The sequence below is a fragment of the Tetrahymena thermophila genome, assembly GCF_000189635.1.
Source record: "Tetrahymena thermophila SB210 genomic scaffold scf_8254460, whole genome shotgun sequence".
In the NCBI taxonomy this organism is placed as follows: domain Eukaryota; phylum Ciliophora; class Oligohymenophorea; order Hymenostomatida; family Tetrahymenidae; genus Tetrahymena; species Tetrahymena thermophila.
In genome coordinates, this window is record NW_002476237.1 from 249188 (window position 1) to 276701 (window position 27514).

At 23.3% G+C, this 27514-nt stretch overlaps 9 protein-coding genes across 9 annotated transcripts; 4 read left to right on the plus strand and 5 right to left on the minus strand. All coding sequences in view use genetic code 6, as the record gives it.

The window, feature by feature from the left end:
• Positions 1 to 559: 559 nt before the first annotated feature.
• Positions 560 to 5461, plus strand: TTHERM_00348940 (Serine/Threonine kinase domain protein; the record flags this gene model as incomplete). Its single annotated transcript, XM_001023049.2, has 12 exons — positions 560 to 610; positions 717 to 777; positions 835 to 935; positions 1035 to 2009; positions 2101 to 2452; positions 2515 to 3191; positions 3255 to 3320; positions 3376 to 3465; positions 3524 to 3859; positions 3928 to 4377; positions 4440 to 4901; positions 4991 to 5461. The coding sequence occupies 12 exons, from the start codon at positions 560 to 562 to the stop codon at positions 5459 to 5461; spliced, it is 4092 nt and encodes a 1363-aa protein (XP_001023049.2).
• An 882-nt stretch (positions 5462 to 6343) lies between these two features.
• On the plus strand, positions 6344 to 9904 carry TTHERM_00348920 (hypothetical protein; the record flags this gene model as incomplete). Its single annotated transcript, XM_001023047.2, has 1 exon — positions 6344 to 9904. Exon 1 carries the CDS (start codon positions 6377 to 6379, stop codon positions 9902 to 9904), a length of 3528 nt encoding a protein of 1175 aa, XP_001023047.1. The 5' UTR covers positions 6344 to 6376.
• Positions 9905 to 11086: 1182 nt separating this feature from the next.
• On the plus strand, positions 11087 to 13436 carry TTHERM_00348910 (polarity axis stabilization protein; the record flags this gene model as incomplete). Its single annotated transcript, XM_001023046.2, has 7 exons — positions 11087 to 11539; positions 11614 to 11697; positions 11845 to 11939; positions 11991 to 12550; positions 12650 to 12828; positions 12880 to 13158; positions 13236 to 13436. The coding sequence occupies 7 exons, from the start codon at positions 11087 to 11089 to the stop codon at positions 13434 to 13436; spliced, it is 1851 nt and encodes a 616-aa protein (XP_001023046.2).
• Positions 13437 to 13872: 436 nt separating this feature from the next.
• On the minus strand, positions 13873 to 15245 carry TTHERM_00348900 (DNA alkylation repair enzyme; the record flags this gene model as incomplete). The annotated part of the gene is made up of 2 exons (XM_001023045.2): positions 13873 to 14862; positions 14916 to 15245. 2 exons carry the CDS (start codon positions 15243 to 15245, stop codon positions 13873 to 13875), a joined length of 1320 nt encoding a protein of 439 aa, XP_001023045.2.
• A 430-nt stretch (positions 15246 to 15675) lies between these two features.
• On the minus strand, positions 15676 to 16999 carry TTHERM_00348890 (DNA alkylation repair enzyme; the record flags this gene model as incomplete). The annotated part of the gene is made up of 2 exons (XM_001023044.2): positions 15676 to 16566; positions 16670 to 16999. The coding sequence occupies 2 exons, from the start codon at positions 16997 to 16999 to the stop codon at positions 15676 to 15678; spliced, it is 1221 nt and encodes a 406-aa protein (XP_001023044.2).
• Positions 17000 to 17335: 336 nt separating this feature from the next.
• On the minus strand, positions 17336 to 18620 carry TTHERM_000348879 (DNA alkylation repair enzyme; the record flags this gene model as incomplete). Its single annotated transcript, XM_012799527.1, has 2 exons — positions 17336 to 18238; positions 18291 to 18620. The coding sequence occupies 2 exons, from the start codon at positions 18618 to 18620 to the stop codon at positions 17336 to 17338; spliced, it is 1233 nt and encodes a 410-aa protein (XP_012654981.1).
• Positions 18621 to 18846: 226 nt separating this feature from the next.
• TTHERM_00348880 (RNA recognition motif protein) lies at positions 18847 to 20271 on the minus strand (the record flags this gene model as incomplete). Its single annotated transcript, XM_001023043.1, has 1 exon — positions 18847 to 20271. One exon carries the CDS (start codon positions 20269 to 20271, stop codon positions 18847 to 18849), a length of 1425 nt encoding a protein of 474 aa, XP_001023043.1.
• Positions 20272 to 20744: 473 nt separating this feature from the next.
• TTHERM_00348870 (optic atrophy 3 protein) lies at positions 20745 to 21320 on the minus strand (the record flags this gene model as incomplete). The annotated part of the gene is made up of 1 exon (XM_001023042.1): positions 20745 to 21320. The coding sequence occupies one exon, from the start codon at positions 21318 to 21320 to the stop codon at positions 20745 to 20747; it is 576 nt and encodes a 191-aa protein (XP_001023042.1).
• Positions 21321 to 22411: 1091 nt separating this feature from the next.
• On the plus strand, positions 22412 to 26867 carry TTHERM_00348860 (cation channel family protein; the record flags this gene model as incomplete). Its single annotated transcript, XM_001023041.2, has 3 exons — positions 22412 to 23155; positions 23237 to 23992; positions 24102 to 26867. Exons 1-3 carry the CDS (start codon positions 22472 to 22474, stop codon positions 26865 to 26867), a joined length of 4206 nt encoding a protein of 1401 aa, XP_001023041.2. The 5' UTR covers positions 22412 to 22471.
• Positions 26868 to 27514: the final 647 nt, after the last annotated feature.

Below are 27514 nucleotides of genomic sequence, written 5' to 3' on the forward strand. Positions count from 1 at the left end.
AGTTATTTAGTTAGGGTGAATGAAATTATTAAGAATATTGTTAATACTATCATGAACTTAATTTACTTCTTTGATAAACATATTAAAGAGAAGAGAATTTCAACTTTTGGTTATTAGGGACTAAAATGTATTAATAGTAATTAATTAAAAATTCAAAATATGTTTGTAAAATCAATGAAAGTTTTATAAAATTCATAAAAATATTTAGTAAGGAGGGCATATACTTCAATCACTCATTGATTCATTCATTCATTATTCCATTTATTAATTAAATTACTAATTGATCACATAGATAATAATCGGGTTTGCTTTACATCGATAACAAGAAAAGAAATAAAATAAAGAAAAAAACTATAGTAATAATAACTATCATTGAATTTATAAATTACAAAAGAAGAAAGTGGATAAGAAAATAAACTATTAGTTATTAATTTAGGACAAGATAATTACACTTCTTTTTTATTACTTTAGATAATTTCAAAAGAAACCAATTTATATATTGATTGATAGATTCATTGATATTCCCAATAATTTAAGCAATCCACGTCTCCTCCATAAAATGAATGCATATAAGCCAAAATTTCATAAAAAGTTAATGATTTCGCCTAAAGTACTTTCATTTTACCTTATATTAACTTCCAGACTTATCTTTCTCAAAACGATTTATATTCGTTGATTATAGTTGTTTATTTTATCTAATTAACATTATAAATAAGAATGCGTCTTATGATCTCAATTTTAGAGGATTCAGCTAAGGCTCAGCTGTCATCACTCCATGTAATTAGATTATGTATATTTTTAATACGTTTATTCAATTTTGTTCTTAAACAAAAGAAGCAGAAAAGGTTTAATCTACCAGAAATTCTTTTGCTATTGATTAAAAAAATAAAGACTCAATTTTGTAAAGCAATATCAGCTAACCTGAATCAACCAAGGTAATATAAAAAAAATATGTTTTAGATAGATGAAGATTTTTTTTTAATTTATTTTGAATGGTTTCATGCTAAATAAATTAATTTTATATTGTTATAAAGTAGAATCATTTTGGATATCAAAATTAGCTTGCTCACTAGCAAATACAGCAATAATAGCTTTAACAACAGCAACAATCTCTATAGTAAATGTAGCAGTAATAATAGTAGATGACATTATAGCAGTCATAGAATTAACTTAATCAATAACATTAATAGCAGTTAATTATGATGATTTAGCAATAATAGTAGTAGCAACATGGTTAGTAGTTGCCAAATTAGACTTCTTCTAAGAAGAGTAATTAGTAGTAGTAAATGTAGTAAAACCAAATATAATAGTCTTAGTATTCGAATGTTTTGAATCTTCTTATGCAATAGTAGCCTACATAACCTCCATAATAACATTAGCAAATTTACTAAAATTTGAACAATTCCCAACAATATACCACCATGCAGTAATCTTCAGGATAAAATTATTCTAACTAATCTTTTACCACAAATCGTTAAAACTCAAACGCTAATTATTTATACCATTAACTTAACCCTCCTCAATCAACAAAAGCTGCTGATTCGAATAGGAGACAAAATAATCCTTTCAGTGGAACATATTCAACAAAGAATACTTCTGCGCCTTAATAGTTATTAAAAGATATTTTGTCTAAAATTAACAAAGAATAAGTATAACAACAATTACCTTATCAATAAAATTAGTAAGTACTTAGATCATCTCATATGATGAATAACAGCTAGAATAATAGCAACAGTAATGTAGTTATATTAAACAACAACACGCAAAATGCAAATAATTAAAATATTTATTCTTCTAACTACGTAAATACCAATCCTGATCTTAGTAATATATATAATCCTAATAATCTTGCTGCTATGAACCCATAACCTTCATCAACAAAATCTAATCGTATTCATTCACATTACTTCCCTGCAACAACTAAGAATAAAAGCAACAGAAATCCAAGTCTCGATAAATTGAATGATTCTTCTTTTTTAAGATTAAAAAATGTCCAATCACCAAAACAAGTAAAAAATTATCTATTTTCAAGCTTTTGATTTTAGTTTGATAAAAAACCAACTTAGAGTGTGTTAAATAATTTTTTTTATTTTAAAATAGAGAACAATTAGAACAATAATGCCTGGTAGTAATAGAGATAATTCTGTTGGGAATAATTCTTCAATAAATAGAAACGGATATTTCTAACGCGAATATAGTGAAAGTGGTGTAGATGCTAGTAATTAATATATTCTCCCAGCAAGTTTATTGCAATAAAAAACAAAGAGAAGTGGCAACAGTATTACTGGAGGAGTAAATAATGTTATTGCAAATAATAATAACAGCTATAACAATGGATCATATAGCAAAATATAACCTCACTTACCTTAAAACTAAACAAGATAAAATGGCACGCCATATGTAAAGAAAGATTTAACAATAAAAACAGGTAACTCAATAGAGACTCTAAAAGGTATTATTAAATTATTTTCTTAATCTCAAACTTTTTCTTTAAATTAAAAATTAATAAAATAGATATTTTATCACCTACAAATAACAATGCAAACCCTAAAACTACAACTGCTACTAAAGACTCTAAGAAGCACTTGAATAGCAATACTCTACCTATACAAAGTTACACTACTACACATGCGCAATAAATACATCAATAAAAAAGATTGCTCCAAAAGCGAGATGATCAAAAAAATAAATCAAATTTTATAAATTCTTCTTTCTAATATATTATGGCTAGTGAAAACAATAGCGTGGAAAACACAAATCGTTTTTCCTATAACGTGATGAATAATATGGTAGCTAATAATTAAGGACAAAAATTGCTAAAAAATAAAAATAATTCGATGGAAAACTAGCAATTCAAGAATTTATCATTCACATAACCTCTGAATGATTAGTTCAAATAAACAAAAGAAAATAACAACACACAAAACTCAAATAATAAAATTCTTACAGTTAAGTAGTAACAGTAAAAGCAATAATTGTAATTTATACAAAAGGGACTAGGTTAAAACTCAAGCAAATAAAATTAATCTTCTATCTAAACCAGCGAAGGAAATGAAAACAAATCTGAATCTAACTATGAAAGCTAAGGATAAAATTTAGATAACTTTGATCAACATAAGATAGATTTGTCAACAGCAAGCTAGACTCCTTTTAGAAATGGCAATTCTACAAATGAGAAAAAAACTTTAGATGTAATAAATACATTAATTATTAAAAAAATTTATTAAATTATTTATTGGTTGTATTTCTTAAAGGATAATAACACAAGGAATACAGAGAGAGATGAAAAAAAAGAAGAACCTTTAGATTGGGAAAAAGTGGTAAGAATACTTTTCTTTAATGTCAGATGCTTCATTTTTTTTAATTTAATAATAGAAAGTACCAATAACTCCTTTAGAAGTATTAGCTAAGTACTAAAAGTATTTAACACCTTAGGAAAAAGCAGAAATATTAGAGTTCAAAAGAGTAATAATTAATAAATAAATTTATTTTTAAGATTATTAATTTTTATATTTAAAAAAAGATATATTTTATTGGCCATAATGCAAACAAAGCTGCTTAAGAAAATGGTAATAATGATGATACTAAAGGAGATTATTAGTATAATGTTAATGATCACATCGCTTACAGATATGAGATTAAAGAGTTTTTAGGTAAGGGATCCTTTGGATAAGTTCTAAAAGTTTTTGACCATAAGAGAAAGGAGTATGCAGCTCTTAAAGTTATTAGAAACAAATAAAAGTTCCATGAATAGGCCTTAATTGAGTTGAATATTTTACACTACATCAAAGAAAAAGATTATGATAACTAAACAAACATCGTTAAAATTAGAGATTTTGTTATTTTTAGAAATCATGTGGTAATTAAAAAAAAATAAACTTTAAGAAAACAAAGACTTAAAATTTTTTTATTTATACAAATAAATAGTGTTTGGTGTTTGAGTTGTTAAGTATTAACTTGTATGATTTACTCAGAAATAATAAATTCTAGGGTTTATCTTTGGAGCTTATTAGAAGATTTGCAATTCAATTATTAAATGCAATATCTTTTTTGAAAGAAAATAGGATCATTCACTGTGATTTGAAACCTGAAAATGTCCTATTAAAACAACCAAATAAAAGTGGTATTAAAATAGCTGATTTTGGTTCAAGCTGTTTCGATGACTAAGTCATGTATACTTATATATAATCAAGATATTATCGTTCTCCAGAAGTCATTCTCGGAATACCTTATGGTACTGAAATAGATATGTGGAGTTTTGGATGCATTATAGCTGAACTATTTTTGGGATACCCAATTTTCCCAGGAGAAGATGAAAATGAATAAATGGGATATATAATGGAATTATTAGGTGCTCCAGATTCAGAATTTTTAAAAGTAAAAAAATTTACATTTATTATAAGTTAAAAAATAATTTTTTTTGCTTTTTTAATAAACAGAAATGCTCAAGAAAGAAATATTTCTTTGATCAAAATGATTAACCTCTTTAAATTCCTAACAGCAGAGGTAAAATTAGAATGCCAAACAGTAAAAATTGGAAAAGTGTAATCGGATGCACTGATGATAACTTTATTGACTTCATTAAAAAGTGCTTAGTTTGGGAGCCTTCTTAAAGATTGACTCCTCGTGATGCTCTCCTTCACCCTTGGATATTAGATGGACTACCTGAAGATATTCGTGTGCAGCACATAAAATTCTTGAAAGATAAATCCTTTGAAACAGCTTCAGAAAAAGAATTCCATAAATAAAGTTGCCTGTAAGCATAATATAACGCGGATGCTTAAAGTGCAGCAATGGCTTTGGCTCTACAAAAGATTTATAAGTACAATAATAAAAAAAGAATTTTAGAAAAAAAATCTACAACATAAGGAACTGTCTCTGAAGAAACTAGAAACTCTGTCGTAAATTGAACATTCTAAATTACTTCTAGTTCTTTTGAAATAAAATCAATAACATCTTTTTAATTAATCATTCATTTGTTAAAATTCAGATGGAGGAAAAAAAATAGACTGCAGAAGTGAGCCAAATGTTTAATAACTTTTTTATTCAGCCTGAAAGCACAAAAAATAATAATAAAAATAATTAGAATTCTTTCAACAACAATACAAATAATTCCTAAAATTTTAGTAACGGAAACCCTATGAACGACACAAATAAATCAAATAGTTTAAATCAAAATAATTTTTCTAACAATAACAATAATATATAAAATTAAAATAACTTCATTATTCTCACCAACCCAAATAAAATTAAAATTCCAAATGCAAATAGTAATAGTCTAACTTAAAAGAAGAAAATAACAGCTTAAATCCTACAAGATCAGCAGAACCAACACTCTTTTTAAGCTAATTAAAACTCATAATAAACTCAACAAAAATTGACTCTATAATAACAACAAGTCTAATTATAACTGTAGCTACAAAAAATAGCTTAGTAATAAAAATTATAAAAACTTTAGTGATATTTGTAAATAAAATTTTCTTTTACTATAATAGATATGTTAATATCCTTTATATACACTAATATTTATTTATATTTTACTATTTTTAAGATCATTCTTTCCTTTTATTAAGAAACATTTTTCAAAACCATTTCAAAAAGCAAAGAATTAAAACCACAACACAATTTTTATTTAAAAATTTATAAATTAAAAAGTATTTATTGAATTAAAAATAAAATTATTCAAAAAATAATGACATTTTAATATTTAATTGTTAATAGTATTGTAAGCAATTATATTTTATATCTCATCTAGCAAAATTAAAAAGAATATTAATGTTAATTATATTAATAATATTTAAATTTGATTAATTTTCTTGATTGCAAACAAAATAAGCTAATAAATAAATAACTAAGATAATATTTTTTGAGTATTTTATAATAATTAATTATATTTAGTATTTGAATATAATTAATTATATTTTTTAGTATTTTATAATAAATAATTAATTATATTTTAAAGATTCTTTTCAAATAATTAAATTTTATTTTTTAGATTATATTATAAGTACAGAGTTATAGCTTTAAATTTAACTTTATTTAAACAAATTGAATTGCTTTTTTAAATGTTTTTTGTTAATAGTAAATACAGTTACGTATTAAATAAAACAGATAAAAAAAAGAATATTATCAATTATAGCTTAAATACTTCTTTTAATAGAATAAAATGGTTTAAATTGATATATTATTCATGATTTATTTAAGTTATTAATATTTCAGTTAAAGTATTTTATCCTTAATTATTTAATTAACATTTTTTAGAATAGTGGTATTAAATTAATTAACTATTTTTTATATTTCTAATACTTTTTTTAGAATTTATTATTTTTTGATTTCTTTTTAGTAGTTGTTATAAGTAAGTTAAAGGCGTTAGAAAATGAATAAGAAACAGAATAAATAACTAGATTAAAATAACGTGCAAACATCAGATATTCCAAATATAGTCTAGTTGAAATATAAAATAGATTAGCAAGAATATTATAAAGTTAATAGAGACTTATTCAAAACGCCAAACAATTAAAAAGAAAATAAGCATTATGATAACAATAAAAACGAGGAAATAGATAAGATATTTAGGGATTTTAAGGAAAAAGAAGAACATGTTAAAAAGGAAATAGAAAATGCTTTGAAAATTTCCTTAAGCAATTCTAAATCTGTAAAAAAGCAGAACGAAGATACTTTAAATTAAAATTTATCTCAAATAAATAGAAACTATCTTCCAAGAAATGAATCTCGCAATAAAGATAGGCCCAATTCAAGTTTAGGAACATAAAATAAATCGCCTCATGTGGTTTAAAAAGATATTATAAATTTTAGTAATATTCAAGACAAAAGTCCAAAAGAAACAATTACTTTTGATGAAGATCAGGTGAAAGATTTTTAAATTTAATAGAACCACATATAGTTCATCAAAAAGAGACAATCTAACAAAGTTAAACAAAACTAAATAAATTTTCTTAACTAATCGTTTGAAAATAAGCTTTGCTTTTAAGATATCACTGACCAAATAAGAAACAACAACTACCTTTATAATGATAAAAATTAAAAATAAAATAATCCAGCTACTACTTGTAAGATTTAAGAATTGAATGTAGATAAATTGAAATAAAAAGTTAGTAATATTGAACCTATTAAAAGCTAAATAAAGTCATTAGATAATAAAAAGGAGTAATTTCGAATGTAATCAGCAAATATCTAAACAAAGTAAAATAAGAACGAAGCTCAAAGAAACATAATTTCAAATAGAATAACACTAAAGAGGATGGAAAGTCCTATGATAATTTAAAATAATAACAACGATTCGTATATATCTAACAAGGCAATATAGTAATCTAACTTAAAGTAAAAAAGACCACTCCATATTTCAGATTATTCTAGCTTAAATAATACTTTGACTTTGAATGATAAATAAAATAATCTAAAAACACCAAATTAGACTAGTCCTACTCAAATAGGATTAGAAAAGAGAAAATTAAAAACTTTAAACGACTACTCTACCTCTTTCCTCACTGAAGATTATAACAATTTCAATGTGGCTAATAGATAAAAGACAGTTAATAATGTATCTTAAAAATCCTCAGATACTCCTGAAAAACCAAGAATATTACTCACTGAAAGTTAAGAAGGAGTGTTTTAGTTGCACGATAACCTTGTAAATTTCTAAAAAACTAAAAACTAAAAATACGATAACCGCTAATTCTCTACAATTTAATATAGCTAAAGAAAAACTACCAATAATAATTACAAAGATGCAAAAGTAAATTTATTTTAAGACTCTTCTCATAAAATATCTGAAAATTCTCACAAAGAGAGCCGATAAAGAAATAAAACGTCTGATTGTAGGATTGAATAGATATCAAATTACGTAAAACCTATGCTTTAGTACTAGGCAGATATTTGTTGGTAAACCTAATACTCTTCATTTAATATAAATAATAATTATGTAAAAATTAATAATTCTCATACACTCGATCCTCTGACCACGACAGAGGACTCAGAATCTAAAAAGAAATAGATTTCACATTCATCTTACAAAAAAAAAAATAAATGTTATATAAATAATAATTTTAATTACCAACTGAAAATATTGAGGGGAACATTAAAAAAGAATTAACTCAGTCCAGAGAATATTTTGTCTCAAAAATTTAATATTGAGCTACCCAAAGAAAACTCAATTATAATAGAAGAAAACCCTTCTTAATATAATTTGTAAAGTTAAAGAAATACATCTAATTCTAATAAAGAAAAGTTAGATTCCACAGAATAATAAATAGAAGAAAATAAGCTAAAAGGCAAGGATCATCGCAATAGTTCAGCATCTCCACAATAAAACAGTAGAAACAAAGAAGTTCTTAAAAAATTTTTAACTAAAACAAAGCAAATAAAAAGCAAAAATTTTATAGAAAATCTTGAAACAGATAACACTTGTGCTGATGATAGCTGCTAAGAGTAAATGAACACTGTGGATGACTTTAAGGCAGTTTATCCAGCCTCAAATTATGATGAAATTTAAAATAGCTCATAATAAAATAATTTTAGAGGATAAAGTGGTTCTAACTAAATAAAAAAATAGAGCAAGTTATAGCCATTGCAATAAATACAAAATTAATCTTATTATCATGCTTAAAACTAGCTAATCCAAGAAGCTAAGCAAAATAAAAAGAATGCCCTTAGAAGTAGTTATTCTTAGTAAAAAGAAGAAGGAGATGATAATGGTGGGAATTAGAAATCAAATGTTAAGTAAATCTACAATAAACTAAATTAAATTTCTAAAAATTCTACATAAGAAAAAAATAACAATCAAAGTAATAGCTAAACATAAAAATTTAACAAAGGATCACCTGTTTCTTTGAGGGATTCCTTGAATGCAAATTATAGCTATAGTAATGATAATAATAAAAGAAATTCTATTAATTAAGAAGGAAATACTTTATCTAGAGATGAACAAGAAATTATTAAATACCAAGAAGAAAAAAGAAAACTAGAAAAATAAAAATTTGCTCCTTACAAAGTAGATTAGTTTCAATAATTTGTAAACAACTAAAACGTCCTTTCTCAATCTTCAAAGTATTCTAATTTATAGTAGCCCTCTTAGTAGTCTTAAATACAAAATTCTATACATTAAAATAGCAGTGATTACTCAAATCATCAAAGATATTCGTTTTCTTTTTAGTATTAATAAAACATCTAACAAAGTCCATCATAAACTTATTAATAATAAATAAGTTAATAATCCTCTTAACCTTCTTAAGTCAATACAAACCCTTCTATCGTAACATTAAAAAGTATTCATGGACCAAAAGTTCTTAGATAGATGCCGTATGGAGTTAACGACGCATATTATGGAATGCCAGTTCCAGCTAATTTTGGTATTTCTACAATGGAATAACATTCATCACATGAAAATTTTTCTCCTCATTTTTCATAATAATTTTAAGAACAAAATGAATTCAAAAAGCAATAGTAAAATAATATTTAAGAAATTTAATCTTTTGGTTAGCACAAACTAATTTCATAAGAAGGTGAAATGAAAGATACTAAATAAATTTAAGAATAATAGGCAGGAAGAATAAGCCAAATGGGAGATTCGTGTCCTCCAGCTCCCACAAAAATTACTTTAGAGTATCTTTAAATGAAGAATGAAACAGAAGATAGCTATAGAACAGCTTTTTATAATAATTAAGTCTATGTATAGTAAACTGTGAAAGAAAATTTTTATGGTAACAGTTAACATTTTTAGTAAAAAATGCAAGCAGTTATACTATCTACAAATTAATAAAACAAAAATGTTAATTAATAACAAAATGATCAAAAAGAATAGACATAGTAAGTAAATGAAAAAATAATTAAAAAAGTAGAATTTAAAGATGCTGATAAAAAAGAAGATGAGGAAATTATCATCTGAAAATGATTTAAAATAATTTCTTCTTTAAAAAATAAACAATAGAAAAAAATAAAGAAAGAAAGTAAATCAATAAATAAATGAAAAAAATCAGACAACATTTTTTCATAATTAATTATAATTAGATAGTTTAAAAATATATATAAATCTTACAATTTTGTATATAATGTAGAGTAGTTTTAGTTTTCCATATATATAATTTATTTTTATAAATCTCTATTTGAATAGTTGTTAAGATTTTTTTATAAAGAATACCAAATATATAAAAAATATGTTAAGAAATACTGTAATATAAATTTTATTACCTCAGATAATAATATTTAATTTCTTTTAATTAAAAATTTAATTAAATTTAATAAATTTTCAAAATATTTTTTTAAATATCTAAACAGCTTTTAAAATATATTTATTAACTATGACTAAAAATTATAAAATAATTAATTTTCTTACATTCTTTTAACTTAATGTCAAATTTATTGTAATACTTTAATTATAAAACAAATTATTTTGATAATAACTGTGAATATCTATTTTTAGCTTGTAGATAGTGAAAACTAAAGATAAATCTTAAAATTTAAGTAGAATAAATAAATAGGATTCCAATAATTATTTACAGCCATCTATTTAAGAAAAAAATACTTTATTTCTAATATGAATTACCTCAGTCATAATTCTTTATTTACTGCAAAAAAGTTTAATGAGAATCTATAATTATCAGAATTAAATTTAAAATTTGCAGTTAATTTACTATTTTTTTACATTTAATAAATTTATAAATTTATCTATAATAATTTTAATTATTTCTGTTAAAATCATTAAAAATTGATTTGAGGTATGAATGAGACTAGAGATTAAATATAAAAATTTCTTTTTTTGTAAATAATACATTCATACACACATAGAATTTTATTTTAATCATGTAAATAATAAATTTTGTAAAAAAAAATTGACTAATTTTTATAAATATTAGTAGTAGTAAAGTTGCCTTAAAACTCACTCCAGTCATTCATACCTGAATATATTGAATTTAAGTTTATAGTTATTTAGTTAATTATTAATAAATTTGTTAAATTAAGATACTATAGCTTTTAAAACTATATTGAAGCAAATATTAGTCATAATATTCAAAATTATAAAACAAATTTCAAAAATTGATTGGAGTTAAAAAGTATTATTTGAAGGAATATGAGTCATATAGCTTAGATGTCATAATAAGTAGCTAATATTGCAATTTAACAAGAATAAGATTAAGTAATTAATGGTTGGGTTTCATATATCGCATTAGGTACATTTCGTATAGATGATGGCCAATCGATTGAGTATTTATATCCTCCTGAAGGAGTTAGTGCAGAAGAAAAGAAGAGTATAGCTATGATTAGCTTTCCTGATACCTAAAGTCTTAACTAAGGGAACGATTTAATGATAGAATATTGCTTTAGAATGAAAATTAGAGATTGTTAATAATTAGGTTTTGTATTCTTTTTTAGAAAAAAAGATCCAAGTACAGATCGCGGTTATATACAAAAGTCGATAATTATCATAACAAAGCTACCACTTATTCATTTTTATCAGCATATATTGAATTTACTTGGAGAATTTTTATATGAAAATAAAACTCCATACTTAAATTTAATAGAGGTATTCATAGTTACAATTACATTCATTACTTAATAAGTTTGACATATTTATCTTATTGATTTTTTTAAAAAAAGAAAGCAATAGCTGACATACAATAATGGCCAGACCCAGAAAATTCTAAACTCTACAAACTTTAGTTCATGGGACAAAATTTTACTGTAAGGTTTGTTTAAAATTTAAAAGCAATAAAATAAATAAATAAATAATATTAGGAGTTAAATTGTTAGGAGATTAAATTATTAATTTATTTATTATACTAAAGAACTATTTTTAATAAGTAACTAATTTTAAAATGATTAAAAAAGGTTAGTATTCCGTAATATCTATTAAAAAATAGACCAAGCATTCAGTCAGAATCTAATAATATTATAATTAAACAAAAAGAGTCTTCCAATCAAAAGTAAAATAACATTTATTGAACGCCATTACAATTTAAAATTTATATATAAAGCTCATAAAATAATGTGAATGAAAAAAATCAAAGAGAAAACAGCTAATTTTCATCAGAAGAAATGAATATAAATTTGCAAAAATAGAAATCAAATAGCCACAACGACTTTAGACTAAAAAATAATTTATAATTAAATGATAATATGCACCAAAATATATAACTCACAAATACCAGAGAAGATTATAAAAACTTAGGAGCTCATTTTTTCTCTACAAAAAATACTAACAACAAGATAGTTTTCTAAGATCATCAGTAGGGATAAAACATATAATAATAAAATTAAGATGAAGTAAATAGTGATGCATATCCAAATATCGAAATCCGTTCAAAATAAAGGTCTAATTCTCTTGAAACACAATAAGAGTACAGCCTTAACAAATAAATAAAGTAAAAAAATAATCTCACAGAAATACTAAAGCTAAATGATGCACAGGAGGAAGGTCTTTTTCAAGAAATAAATGTATTTCGACATGTTTCTTTTAATAAATTGCATCTTTTATGGCCAATTTGGGAAATGATACTTATTAACTAACCATTCTTACTTACAACTAACACTCCAAGTAATATTTTAAGGATTTTTCTAAAAATTAACTTTAATTTCTCATAAATTTATGCTTTTTTAAAAAACTACAATCAATTATTTTTTTTTCATATTTAAGGTGAATGCTCAGCAGCTATATTAGGTTTTATTTCATTGATTTCTCCTTTATAATTTGCAGGAGACTATCGTCCATACTTCACAGTTTATGACACTGAATATAAAAAGATAAACTTGGAATACGAGTAAAATATGCTAAAAAGCTATGTCCTTGGGACTTGCAACCCACTTTTCCAAATGGTAAATAAATTAAAATATAAAAATAAAATAAATTTAAATTAACTAAAATAGACATTAAAAAATTTCCCTGTAATAATTGGTTTTGATTCAAAATCTGAATAATAATAGCTATTAGAATCAAAAAAATCAAAAAAACCATTGCAATCTATAAAGTATAATAAAGTGAAATCAGAAATAATTGCTGATAATAAATAATTAGAAAAGCTTCTTTTAAATTGTAATAGTCCAGAAGCTATGGCAATAAACAATACCTTAGTAAGAAAACATTTTAGAGTACTAACAAATTAATTTTTAGACCCTATTAATAAATACTTAGATGAATAACCTTCTGTAAGATTTAGTTTTAATTAAACAATTTAATTATATATTTTTATTCACATTAAATTATTTTTAAATAAAACAAACAGTAAATAAAAATATTTGAAGAGAAAGCTTTTATGTAATATTTAAAGAAAAAAAAATCTACTATATAACACCTATACAAAGAAAAGAATTAGTTATTTAATTTATATGAAAGGTTTCTAAGATCCTTAAACTTTATTAGATACATAAAAAATAGGCCTAATACTTATTACTAAAACCCTTTTATATAGTAATTAAGGCAGTGAATAAGTAAGTAAAGATCTAAAAAATAAGTTTAATCAGTAATTAAACGAAGTTATTTTGTTATTAATTATAAAATTCATATATATACTCATGAAACATTTTTGCAGTTAAATATTTATATATAATGTATATCTATCTATCCAGCTAACTATTCAATTTAATTATTTTAATAAAAATTTTCTTCTAAATTTTGATGAATATTTTCAAAAAAATAATTAATTTTAAATTTAATCTTATCTACTCTACTTAATATTTAAATCAAATAAAATATTCTATAATAAAAACATCAAAATTATAATTTAGATTATTTTATAAAGTAGGCGATTTCAATAATAAATTAATCTTAAAATAAAGAGCAAAGTCAGCTGTACTTTAATTAAATAATATTTTTTATTATGTCTTATTTTTAGGTTTTATTTTTGGTACAGAAAATATTTTTCACTTTTCTTTTAATAAATTAAATTAAGTTCTTGCTTTTTCAGTTCCATTAACAATAATTGATAAATGATGTATTCCAGGATAGTGTTTTCTAGTTGTAAGTTGATGAACTTTTTAATATCCCTCAAGAGTTATTCTTTTTTAGGGGAGCTTAAATTAGTTTTTAAACATAAAAACCTTTGATGAGTGTGTACCATTACTTTTTAAGTAGTCTATTTAATATTCGATACGAAGAATATTTTCTGATGACTAATCTTCTTCTACTTCGCTTTAAGAATCATCTTAGCCATCATATTCTTCATCATCTTAATTATTGTTTTCTTCTGATAAATCCTCACTCTCATTTTAATTACTATCTTTTATTTATTTGCTTTACATTTTTTTAGTTTATTTTAGATTATCTTAACTTTATATTATAATTTTCTTATTCTTTACTTTGGAATTTTCATTTTTTATATTTGCATTGCTAGAGGTATCTTCTATATCAAAACTAAATGAAAATTAACTCCCTATTCTTATATTTTTATCATGTATAACTAAATTAGTAACTTTAACTGATTCTAGATTGCCTACCCCAAATAAATCTAGAGCTTATTAATTTCCTTTTTTTAATAAAGTTCTACAAGCCCGTTTTACTATAAATTATGTAGCTTAATTGTTAATCTGTTTCCAATCACTACAAATATGAAGCACCAAGTTAGGATGATTTTTACTTATATCATTTAAATTGTTGGCTACACTTTTTTAGACATAGAGCTCTGGATCTTCTTTTAGCTAATCAAGAATTGGTAGAATTGGAGTTGGGTCTTTTACAAATTCACTCAATCTAAAGCTCCATGGTAACATAGGTCTACAACCTTCACTTGCTAGCCTTCTTACATGATGATTATCATCTTTAGACCATCTGTACATATATTGCATAGCATCTTATCCATACTTTTAGATAAAAGGTCTTACTGCGAATTCAGAAGAACTATTTACAGTAAATTGCTTTCATTTTAAAATTGTTGTTTTTTGTATAAAGATACTTTAATAAAATTTACTTTTAATGCAAACATTGATTCATCTAAATATTCTATTCCATATAGTATAACAAACTCAGGAAATACCATGTTCACAAAGTTATTAGAAAGTCGTTCATTGACATCAAGTAAAATATTTATTGCCTCAATATATGGTTTATTGATTACTTATTGAATAGTTTTAGATACGTGAGTCATCCTTTCTTTTAATTCTTTTTCTCTCCATTAATCATCAAATACTTTATTTAAAAATTCTTTTTAATTAAATTAAGGTAATGACTAATGTATTTGTTATCCAATTAATGCAATATTTTATTTTGTGAATAAAATATCTTTTAAAGCCTTAGACATTTTTTAATAATTTGTTTAACAATTAAATTATTTATTTGTAAATTTTAAATTATTGGATTACTTGGGTTTGATTTTAAAATAAAATAAAATCTTCTTCAGATTTTCTATTTTTCAAAATAATTGTCAAAAACCGCATTTTATAAAAGTAAGTAATTATTAATTGTAACACCTCATAAATCCTAATTTAAAATTTTCTTTATGACATAAACTGATTTTAATTTTATTTAACGATATTAAACATTTTAAGTTCTCGAAAAATGATTAGATAAAATATTCAAAATACAATGTATAAAAAAAATTATATTATTTTATATTTTTAAATATTTATTAATTAATTAATTTTCTTTGTAATTAATTTTAAAATTAAAAAATTAAATATGCTTAAAAAATAATTTTTATCATATCTTTAACTAAAAAGTAATTAATGATTTCATGATTCTTACAATAGTTCAAATTACACTTTTGCTTTTTCAACACCATTAACAACGATAGAAAGATAGTGCAGTCCAGGATAATGCTTTCTTGTTACAATCTATTCTACATTTTAAAAACCTTTAAAAGATACCTTCTATTTTTAGAGGGCATATTAACCTCTGAAAATAAAAATTTTAGGTGAATAACTTCCATTTTTTTTTAAGTAGTCGATTTTATATTCTATTCTCAGCATTTTTTGATGTATTTAATTTTCTTAGTTAAAATTATTGTTTTCAAAATCACTCTCATCACTAGATACATCATTATTATTTTTAGAATTATGTTTTTTTGATCTAAAATATTCATGTTACTCTTTTGAAATAAATTTAGTATCCTCGATATCAAAGCTAAAAGAAAAAGATGCTCCAATTTTCACTTTTTCTTAATCAATTTTTAAATTAGATACAATAATGGATTCGTTGCTTGCCACCCCAAATAGATTTAATGCATCCTAGTTTCCCTATTTTAATATTGTTCTACATGCCCTTTTTAAAATAAATTTAGTGCTTTAATCATTTATCTTGTTCCAAGAGTTGCATATTTGCAGAATTAGTTCTGGATGATTTTTGCTTATATCATTCAAATTATTTGCAACACTCTTTTAAACATATATTTATGGATCCTATTTTAAATTTTCTAGTATGGGAAGTATTGGAGTTGGGTCTCTAACATACTGTGGAATTTTAAAACTCCAAGGTAGAAGTGGTCTGCAACCTTCACTTGCTAATCTTCTGACATGAAAATTTGAATCTTTAGACCACTCATACATATATTTCATAGCTTCTTATTCATTTTATAGAATAAAGTGTCTTATGGCAAATTCTGATGTGCTAGTTTTAGTAAATTCCTAATGGTAATTTTAAATTTAATTAAATTTACTTTGAGATAAAATATATTTATTTATGTATTTATTTATTTAATAATAATAGAATAATTAAAAATTTTAATACTTTCAAAGCAATCATTGATTCATGAAAGTAATTTTATCCATACAATTCTACATAATATGGAAACATAAGATGACTGTAAGTGTACTCAAGTCTTTTATTAGCATCCAATAAGATATCAAGAGACTGAGAGTAAGGCAAATTCAAAGTTTGATGAACACATTCACTTACATGTTAAACACATTCTTTTATTCTTTTTGTATCCCATTCGTCATTAAAAACTGAATTTAAAAAAGCTTTATTATCAAATGGTGAATATGATTTCTTAATTTATTATCCAATTTAAGAAACAATCTCCTTAGTTAGAATTGAGTTAATTATTTTATTTCTCATTTTTAAATTTAATCAAAATTATTTATAATAAAAATTTATCTAAATTTTCGATTTCTATTTTAAATTTTTAAAAATGCTGAAGGAATAAATAAAAGATTATTTTATTTCAAATAATTAAAAAATTAGCGCTTAAAATAAAAAAAACTCAATAAAAAACTTTAAAATTAATTTTTTGAAGAAAAAATAGTGTATTTTTTCTGATAAAATCAGTCAACTTAGAAATAAAAACTGTAATACATTTTGGTAATTCTAAAGATTAACTTAATTAAGGAAATATAACAAAGACGCTTTAACCATAACAAATAAAATAAATTAATAATTCAAATTTTATAAAAATCACTGCTCTTATTCATGTAAATAAAATTCTTCTTTAGCCATTTCTATCCCGTTAACTATAATTGATATGTAATGAATTCCAGGATAGTGGATTTTTCCTATTACTTATTCTACCTTATGACGCCCTTACAATGAGTTAACTTTATTTTTTAGATTATAATTGTAACGCATCATGAATACTTTAGGTAAGTGTTTTCCATTCTTTTTTAGATAATAAATCTTGTATTCTATTCTCACTATATTTTTATCTTCTTTATTTTATGATTTTTATGTTTTCTTTTAATTTGTGCTATTCTAGACATTCTAAATATCTACTAAATTGCTTTATAAAAATGATTTATCCTATTCATTTAACTATAATTCATTAGTATTTTCTTTAGTTGAAATGTCTTCAATATCAAAACTAAATGTAAATTAAGATCCAATTTTTATGTTTTTTTCATGTATTTTAAGATTAGAAACTCTAACTTATTCTTTAGCTCCTACTCCCAATATTTATAAAGCTTCTTAATTTCCTTACTTTAAAATAGTCCTAAATGCCTTCTTTATAATAAATTTAGTTGAATTATTGTTTATTTTACTCCATTCTCTACATAATTAAATAACTAAATCAGGATGATGTCTACTTATATCATTTAAATTGTTTGATACACTTCTCTAAACATACAACTCTGGGTCTTAGTTTAGCTACTCCAAAATAGGAATTATAGGAGTTGGATCTTTAACAAGTTATTATAATCTAAAGCCCCAAGGTAAAATAGGCCTGCATCCTTCACTTGCTAACCTTCTAACATGATAATCTTAATCTTTTGTCCATTCGTACAAATACTGCATTGTTTTTGTTTAACTTCTAAGCATAAATTATCTTATTGCAAATTCAGATGAGCTATTTCTTGTAAATTCCTAAGTATATTTATATAAATTAAATTCTAGGCTAAAAAAGTGCAAATTATACTTTTAGGGCGTTCATAGATTCTTCAAAGTAATCTAATCCATATAAACTTACATATTCAGGGAAAACAAAATTAGAATAGTTAAAGCTTAGGCTTTTATTAGCATGAAGAAGAATTTCTAAGGATTCTAAATATGATTTATTTAAAGCTAAGTGTATTTTCTCACTTACATGAACTATGCATTATTTAGTTTCTACTTTTTCCCATTATTTGTCAAAAACCAAATTTAAAAAAAGCTTTTAGTCAAAAGCAGGATATGAATCATTTATCTTATTGCCTATAAATTCAATAGCCTATCTATTATAAAGCAACTATTTAAATTTTGAAGTCATTTATTTATTTATTTTCTTTTTATGATTGGTTTATATTAATTAATATTTATTTATTTACAAAAATAGTTATTTTTATTAGTTTGTTTTAAATTATATTTTAGTTTATTCCAGAAAGATTAAATTCAAAATTTAATTAAAACGCCGCAAATTAAAGTATTAAGTAAAATCAATCAAAATTTATTTTTGATATAGATAATCATTAGAATTGTTGTGTTTTATTCATCATTCATTCATAGTTTAGTGTTTTTTGATTGCTATTTACTTTTTCAATATGGGTTTATTTTAGTTCTACTTTTATTCTTTTTCCCATCAAATTTAAACCATTTAATTCTTTTATTGCATGAGCTGCCTCATAAGGCTAGTTAAAACTAACAAATCCATAACCTCGGCTTTCACCATTTTATTTTCTACAAATAGTTATTGAAATGATATTTCCATAACCTGAAAATAGCTCAAATAAGTTTTTTTCATTATATTATTTAGGTAGATGAAAGACAAAAATATTAGAGTGTGAAGGACCTTAAACAACATATTTTTGATTTGTATATTTTTTAATACCATCTTTTCTTTTATTTTACATTGTAAAATCTATATGGCAGGGAAAAAGTTTAGGTGTAATTGTGCAAGAACCATCTTCGTGCCAGATTAATGAGGAGTAAGGAGGAGTTTCAGTAGAAGAAGTATCTGTAAATGGATGGTAAAATATAGGATTAGATTCCCCTTAATTAAAATATTCATAATAATACTTCTCAAAAGGTATTGTAGAAGGCAGAGGGCCATTTTATGTTATTTGATTTGTATTTTGTTTCATATATTTTAGAATTTACTTTTGCTTTTTTTAATAACTCTTTTCTATAAAAGAAACTTTCAATTTTTTATTTTAAATTAGGTAAATATTTTATTTGTTCAAGTTCTAGACAGCTAAATGGGCACTCTCTTTCTCATAATATTTAATAAACGCATGACCTTTGCATTCACTTGTTTTTTTATCTCGTATGACTTTTAATTATTAGATTCTACCAAAATTATCAAATATATTAGAAATACTTGCATCTGATATTAAAGCAGGAAGATTTTTTATAATTAGCTTATGACTTGAATTCTCGCTGACTCCGAGTCTTTCTTCTTCTCCAGAAGCCCACTTCATAATAATTTCCTACTTACTGTTTGGAAAATGTTTATTTTTGTAGAATTCAATAACTTTTTCTGCTTCAGACATTGAGGAAAAAGTAGCAAAAGCGCATCCCTAATGTCTAAATTTTTAGTCTCTTATTACTTCAATTTATGTGATACTGGTATGTTTTTCAAAAAAAATCTTAAGATCACTTTCCTACCAATCCTTAGGAACTTGCCCAATAAATAATTTAATAGGAATTGAATTAAAAACCATCTAAATATCTATTACAAAATTAGTTAACTCATCATTTTATTTATTTTGAATTGATTTATTGTTATTAGCTGATTTTTGTAGAAGTAGCATAAGCTAATTAGTCTGCTCTTGCAAGCTATCAAAATCTACTTCAATGTTGTCTTTAGTTTGCTTACTTTAGTTGAAATTCGATATGAGATTTTCAAATGAAATCAAATCATTCTAAAATCTATAATCTATTTCGAAAGAACTTTCTTCTTACTACTGACAATTTATATTCATATTTTGTATTTATTTATTACAGATTTAAGTTTAATTTTGAAAGAAAAATCAAATTTAAAATTAAATAGAAAAAATAATTAATATAACAATTAAATTATTATTAAATATTTACAATTTTGTTAAAAGATATTTTGTTGTTTATGAAATGCTGAAATCCATGCAAAACAAAATTATAAATAGAAATTTACAACAAAAAAATCATACAAATAAAGAAAATCAAAACAAACAAATAAATAAATAAATAGAACGATATATAGATAACTTTGATGAATACAAACCAAATTATATAGTGAAAAAAAAAATCAATCTCAAATATAAAAGCAATATAAAAATTTTAATTATTTTAAAACACAAATTAAGAAATGAAAGAAAATAAATATCTAAAATTTTTGAATAGAATGGCCAAATCAAAATTGTAAATAAAAAATATCCACTTTTATTGTTTATCATTTTACAATTAATGAATTAAATAATCAGTGTATTCTGTTTAATATAGTTTCCATCTAAAATACTTTCTCATTTAGTTTAGCAATATTAATTTAATTTTCTATAGATGTTTGGAGATGTTTATCAAAAATTTAGTTTTAGCCTTAAACAACTGAATTCCACATTTGTTATTAAGCATCCCATCTAGCTCTTAATACTTCTAATTCTTTTTTTATTTCATTTTTTTATCTATTTAGATAATAAACTTCTTCTTCAAGTCTATCTTTTCTTTCTTTCTCTTCTTACATCTCTCTATGTTTTTGGATTCCCTGAGAAATGGTAATATAACCTATTACACCATATACTATAACTACTTCAATAAAGAAATTTGCAAAATTTTCTAACGCTTTCTCATCACTTAATAAAACCTCCTTCACTTTCCCTTCATAACCTAAAAATCTTCTATTAATCCAAGCTTCCCAGTTATATATTATATTTCCCCATCTAACAAGCGTCTCTCGAGGAGTGCCACCTATTTTCTAAATTCCAACTTTAAATATTACTACAATAGGCCTTGAAAATACTTTTCCGACTAAGGAAAGAGCTTTTAGAAGGGGTAACATTTTTCAAAATCAAAAATATTAATTATCGTTTTTAGAAAAATATAATTTATTATTTATAAAAACCACAAATTTAATTTGTGATTGACCAATGATTAAAAAGCGATAAATAGAAAATTAATTTTTGACAACAAAAATAGAAAAAAAATCAGAAATTTCTGTCCAAAATATAGATAAATATTGAGAACAAATATTTTTTTGTATTTTTAACTTTTCTATTAGTAAATAAATTAACACTTTCTAAAATAAAATAAATTTTTAAATTCTTTTTAAATCTATCTTTAAAAATGTATCAAACTTATCAAAAAATAATTATTATTGTTTTAATTTTTATTAGATTAAATAAAGTATTAATATGTATTTAAAATAAAACAGTACCTTAAATTATTTTAAACTTTTTTATCAATTAAATATCATCTAAATTGTTGAAAAAAAAGAACATTAAATATAAATTAAATATTAATTTGAGTCTAAAATAATTAACTAAAATTACATTTAAGATGTAACATCTTTTTTACATAAAGCTTGATAAACAAATGACAAAATAAACAATTTTACTATATATTGTTATGAGGATTTAATTATTTACATCATCTCTGTTATTTGAATTCTTTTATAGATCAACGAGCAATTGAACAATAAGTTTAAGGAGAATTTTAAATTAAAAATAAATACAATAAAAAAATTGTATATTTAGTGTAGAATTTGTTTTATAGTTAGTATATATCTCAAAATTTTTGTATTCTTTATTATCTATCAGAGATTGTATAAAAACCTTAACAATTTACAAAGTAAGATTAAATAAAATAATAAACATAGAATGAAGGAAATTATTATAAATTTTAATCCAATAAAATTGATTCTTTTTATTAAAAACTCATTGTATTTGGTATTTTTTTTAGTTAATTAAAACTAATTTTAAAAAACTATTAAAAATTTATCACTAAACTTATCTTACAATTAAAAAAGGCTTTGCAAAATTAATTATATATTAATTTGTTGTTTCACAGACTAATAAACATAAGCGCTTATTACTAAAATTGTGATCAAACAAAAAATAAATATTTTCATGATAGAAATATAGAATTAAAATGGAGGTAAAAAAGAAGAAGTATCAATATTGTTTCAAAGGTCTTTCAATCCTCTGTTTAAAAATGTATTTTTTTTATTTTATTTATATATAGATAATAATTTAAATGAGCTTAATATATTAATAAATAAAGGATGATGAAGATTTTTAAGCACTTAGAGTGAGAAAAGAAAGTAGTATTCATTCAGAAAATATGAAAGAATCAGAAGATGAAGAAAATACATAAAAAAAAAACAATAAGGATGAAGAAACTAATAAAGAGAGGAGTTTACATATAAATATTTAAAAAAATTAACAAACTTCTACTTTTATTAATGATTTAACAGAAGGTAAAATGACAAAATATTCTCCTATGCTATCTCCACAGAAGGATAATCCAAACCTTGGCTTTGATGGAGAAATTCATAGTATTTATTAGGGATCAGGTTTTTTGAAAGGCTATAAAAAAAACCCAAAAAAGCTAATGAAGGCTATAAATTTATTAGTTAATGTAAAGAGTTTTTACAATCAACTGACAAAGAACACTAGAATATTTTAAAAGCTAACTTAAGAGCAATATATTTTGATTGGAGATAATGCTTCGTTTTATACTAATAGAAGAGTACAGAAATTTAGCAACAAGAAAATTTCTCACTATTTATAACTTTTTTAATAAGGCATTCATGAGACTTTAAGATTTTTTTAAATGATTCCAATTATCTAGCCTCACACAGCAATTAAAACATTATGGGATTTTTTTTAGGGAGTGGTAATTATATTAATTTTATTATTTTTTAGCTTAGTAATAGTCTTCGGATTGAAAACCTCTCAGTACTAAGATTTTTTATAGGTTGCTTTGATTTTTTTTGGATTTGATATGTTAATTTAATTCAACACAGGAATAGTAATTAAAGGCTAAGTAGAATAATCAAGGGTTTAAATAGCCAAATAATATTTAAGAGAAAATTTTATTATGGATGTTATAGGAATTACTCCTATATTTTTGCTAAATTCCTCTCATCTTAACGAAGCCTTAACGCAATCAAGCTCTATTATATAAAATATATTATATGCTTGTGTGATTTTTAAATGTTTTATGCTACTTAGCATATATGAAAGAATAGAATAGAAATTTGGGTATTAAAAAAACTTAGAAAATTTTTTTGATTTGATAAAGCTGCTATTTAAGATAGGATCAATATGCCATTTTTTTTCTTTACTTTGGTTTGCCTTAGGTTAATATGAGATACATATTCTTGGAAAATCCAATACTTGGATTTAGTACAAAAGCATATAAGATGCTGGCATATTTACCTAATATATTTATTCATTTTATTATATTACAACAACAATGATTACAGTTGGATATGGTGATATAACTCCTTAGAATGAAATCGAAATTACTTTCTCTGTATTGATTATGTACCTCACAAGTGTAGTGTATGCTTATTCATTAAATTGTATCGGTAATATTCTCTATAACATCAATGAATCTCACAAGGATTTCAGGAGTGATATGAGAACAATACACTAACTCATGGAAGAATAAAATGTTAAATAAAGTGTAAGAGTTAAAATCAGTAACTATGTCGAATATTTATGCAAGGTAAATTTTATTACAAACAAAAAAAAAAAAAAATTTTAATTGATTATTTTAATATTAATTAATTACTTTTTCATATTTGATTCTTCCTTAAAATATTTTTTTTTATAAGGAATCAAACCATTAAAAAAAGGCGAAATAAGATTAAATTTTATCAAAGCTATCTCATCAATTACGTTCTGAACTTATGAATGAAATTAAAGGAAAATTTATATCAGAAATTCCTTTATTTAAGGATATTATTTAGCAACAGACTATTGCAAAAATTATAGAGAATATGGAAGAGTGCCTTTTTTCTCCTGGTGAAGTAATCTTTTAGCACCACGATTAAGATGACTGCGCTATTTATTATCTTTTAAAAGGATAAGTTAAGATTTCTTTAGAAGATTAAGTTCATAGAACTGTTAAATTAATAGAACGAAAAGGCTGTTTTGGAGAATTATCATTTATTACTGGTAATGAAAGAATTGGTACAGCTACAGCAAATGATTTTTGCAGAAGTTATAAAATTAAAAGAGAGAACTTTCTTGATATAATTAAATAGAATTCACAAGATTTTGAAAACTTTAAAATGCTTTATGAATCGGTTTGCTTAAAAGGAAATTTAAAATTTGCAAAGCTGTACTGCTATTCCTGTAAAAGAGGTGATCACACAGCTTAGATGTGTCCAAAGACACACTTAATATTTTCAAAATAAATACTCATACAAAAATACAATAAATCTGAACCTATAACAAAAAGAACTAACCACAGTAGGAGAAAAATTAGATATAATTCTAAAAATCTATATTAGTAAGTATAAGAGGCGTTAGTAAACATTCACTTAGTACCAGAGTATGAAGAAATTATTTAAATAATAGAAAAAATAGCACATTTGAATGATACTTTTCTTGAGTTATATTATTCTGAAGAGGAATTATCAAATTGCGATGCTGTTTCTAATAACTTTAACATGAGTTTGAAAGAGATATAGCAAGCTAGCCATAGAGAAAAACTTTCAAATTTTTAGAATGAAGCCTATGATTAATCATAAAGTAGAGAACTGATTGATAAAAATAATCTAACTCCTAGTTAAAGCTCAGAAAGTGATTATGAAGATAATAGTATATCAAATTCTTAAAGCAGTTCTCGTGAAACAACAACAATTGAAGTCAACAGCTAAAAAGAAAACTCTTAAAAATAAAATAAAAGTAAAAAAAGACCAAGAAGCACAAGGAGCTTTGCATATGAAATGAATGAAAACATTATCTAAGAATCTAGCGATGAATCAGGAGAGGACGAAAATTAAAACGGTAACAAAAAGATAAATTATAACAATCAAGTTATAAAATGGGCCTCAAAATTTAATCAATAATCAGAAATGTCAGCATTTTCTGTAAAGGAATAAAATGAAGATTTTCAATTTGATGACTAAAGTAGAAAATATCTTAAAGATTTAGAAGATGAATTTTTTCAAAAAAACCAAGATTACTAAAACAGAAGTAGCTACTTCTAAAAAAGTAGACAAAGTATGAAAAGTATAAATTAAATGAATTAAAGTAGTCCAAATGTTTTTCCGAAAAGAAAATCATATCATAAAGATTATTCCGAAAAATCTATAAATTAGCTGCATAATTAAGAAAATGATAGTCAGTATATGTTTAAAAACTTATCAAGTAGCCCAATTTATGGACACATAGATAATAAATCTTATCATAATTAATAGTCAGGACTTTCTAATGTTGTGCACTACTAAAACTAAAGTATAGTTGGATTTGGTGATTTTAATATGAGTGATCAAAATATTGAAGATTTAGATTAAACAAGAGAAAAAAAGTCAAATTCTGTTTCTACTTCAAAATTTAATAAAGATAACATTTCTGGAAAATAAGCTGTTGGTGGTTATCGCAAGTCTGTTTCATTTGATCCTGATAACTTTTAAGAAATGTAAAAAGAATATATTAAAAAATAAATTACTGGAAGTGTGAAGAGACTACATAGTCAGAGATCATAGGAGTAAAGTCAAAGACCTTACAAACCACCATCTTCTTCTTTTCAAAAAATACCCTCTGTCCTAAAGAATTAATCCTCTCTTGCTATATATCATTCTAGTTTTAATAATACTCAGTCTAATATTCTAAGTAATTAGAGTTCTTAACTCAGAAAATAATCAACCAAAAATTTCAAAAGATAATCGACAAATATTAATTAATCCTATTCAAATATGCCTAGTTCTAGTCCTGGCTAATAATAATAAACATAAAAAGGGATACTAAAAAAACATCAAAATGAGAGACGTTAGCTAAAACCAAACGATATGAGATTAATTCTTCAAAATGAAGAAAAACTAATTGAATTATACTAAAATCAATAACAGTAAGAGTAGGATGAAGAACAACTAATCTCCGTCAAATATAAACATTCAAAACTCAACTAAGATTTTGAGGATGATAAATTTGATTGTATGAAAAACTATGTTTACTACTATCCTTAATTTAATGCACCGATAGTTATATCAAACTATAATCAGCACCTTAATAAAGCATAAAATGGACTAAAAAGAAGGGTAACAATATAAGGAAAAAATTTAAAATCCAGAATAAAAAGAGTAATAAATACCAAAAAAGGATAAAACACTCCTTTTTCTGGTAATTTAGTTAGTCCTACACCTCTTCTCCTAAGTAATGCAGCCATAGATAAAGGCACATTTCAGTAATTAGGAGATAAAAGTACTAAAACAATTTAATATTATAATAACACTCACATATAGACAAACTTGATTTAATCAACAGAAAAAATAATTTCAGCAGCAGACACAAATATCAACAGCTCAAAATTTGGATTATCAACAGTTTTACAATATATGAAAGATAAGAAATAGGAAAGTAAGAAATAATGATGTCAAGAGTTTAGAATTTAATTATTAATTTTAAAATAATAAGTATCATCCAAATAATTGTATGTATTATAATCAAGTAATTTATTTTAGAATGTTAAAAACTAACTGATTATATTCATTCATCTTTAAAGTTAGATTGATAAACACTCTTATCAAATATTCTTAAAAAATAAATTTAAATATTATCTGTAGTAATAATTTAATGTCCAAATAAATGATTAATTTAAAAATCAAATCAAATTTATATAGCCAGCCATTCCTGGTAATGAAAAGTCATAAACAGGATTGTTGGTAATTTTAATTCCAGTATATATTGTTTTAAATTAATAATTTAATTATAATTAAATGACTAAAAAAATTTAGTTTAACTACAAGTCTGAAAGTTATATTGATTTAATTAATTTTTACAATACATTGTATATAAAGAGTGCGAATAAAATTTTTTAAAGTTTATTAAGTTTTTGCCTATTTTCATTAATAAGATTTAATAATGAATTTTAAGCTAACTTTTTTTTGATATCACTTTATAAGGGCATATATATATGCATTTGATAATGATTATAATTTATTTGTTCTTTTTATTCAAATTAAATTCATGTATAAATAAATTAATTTATTAAAAAATTTCTAATTAATTCCACAATATT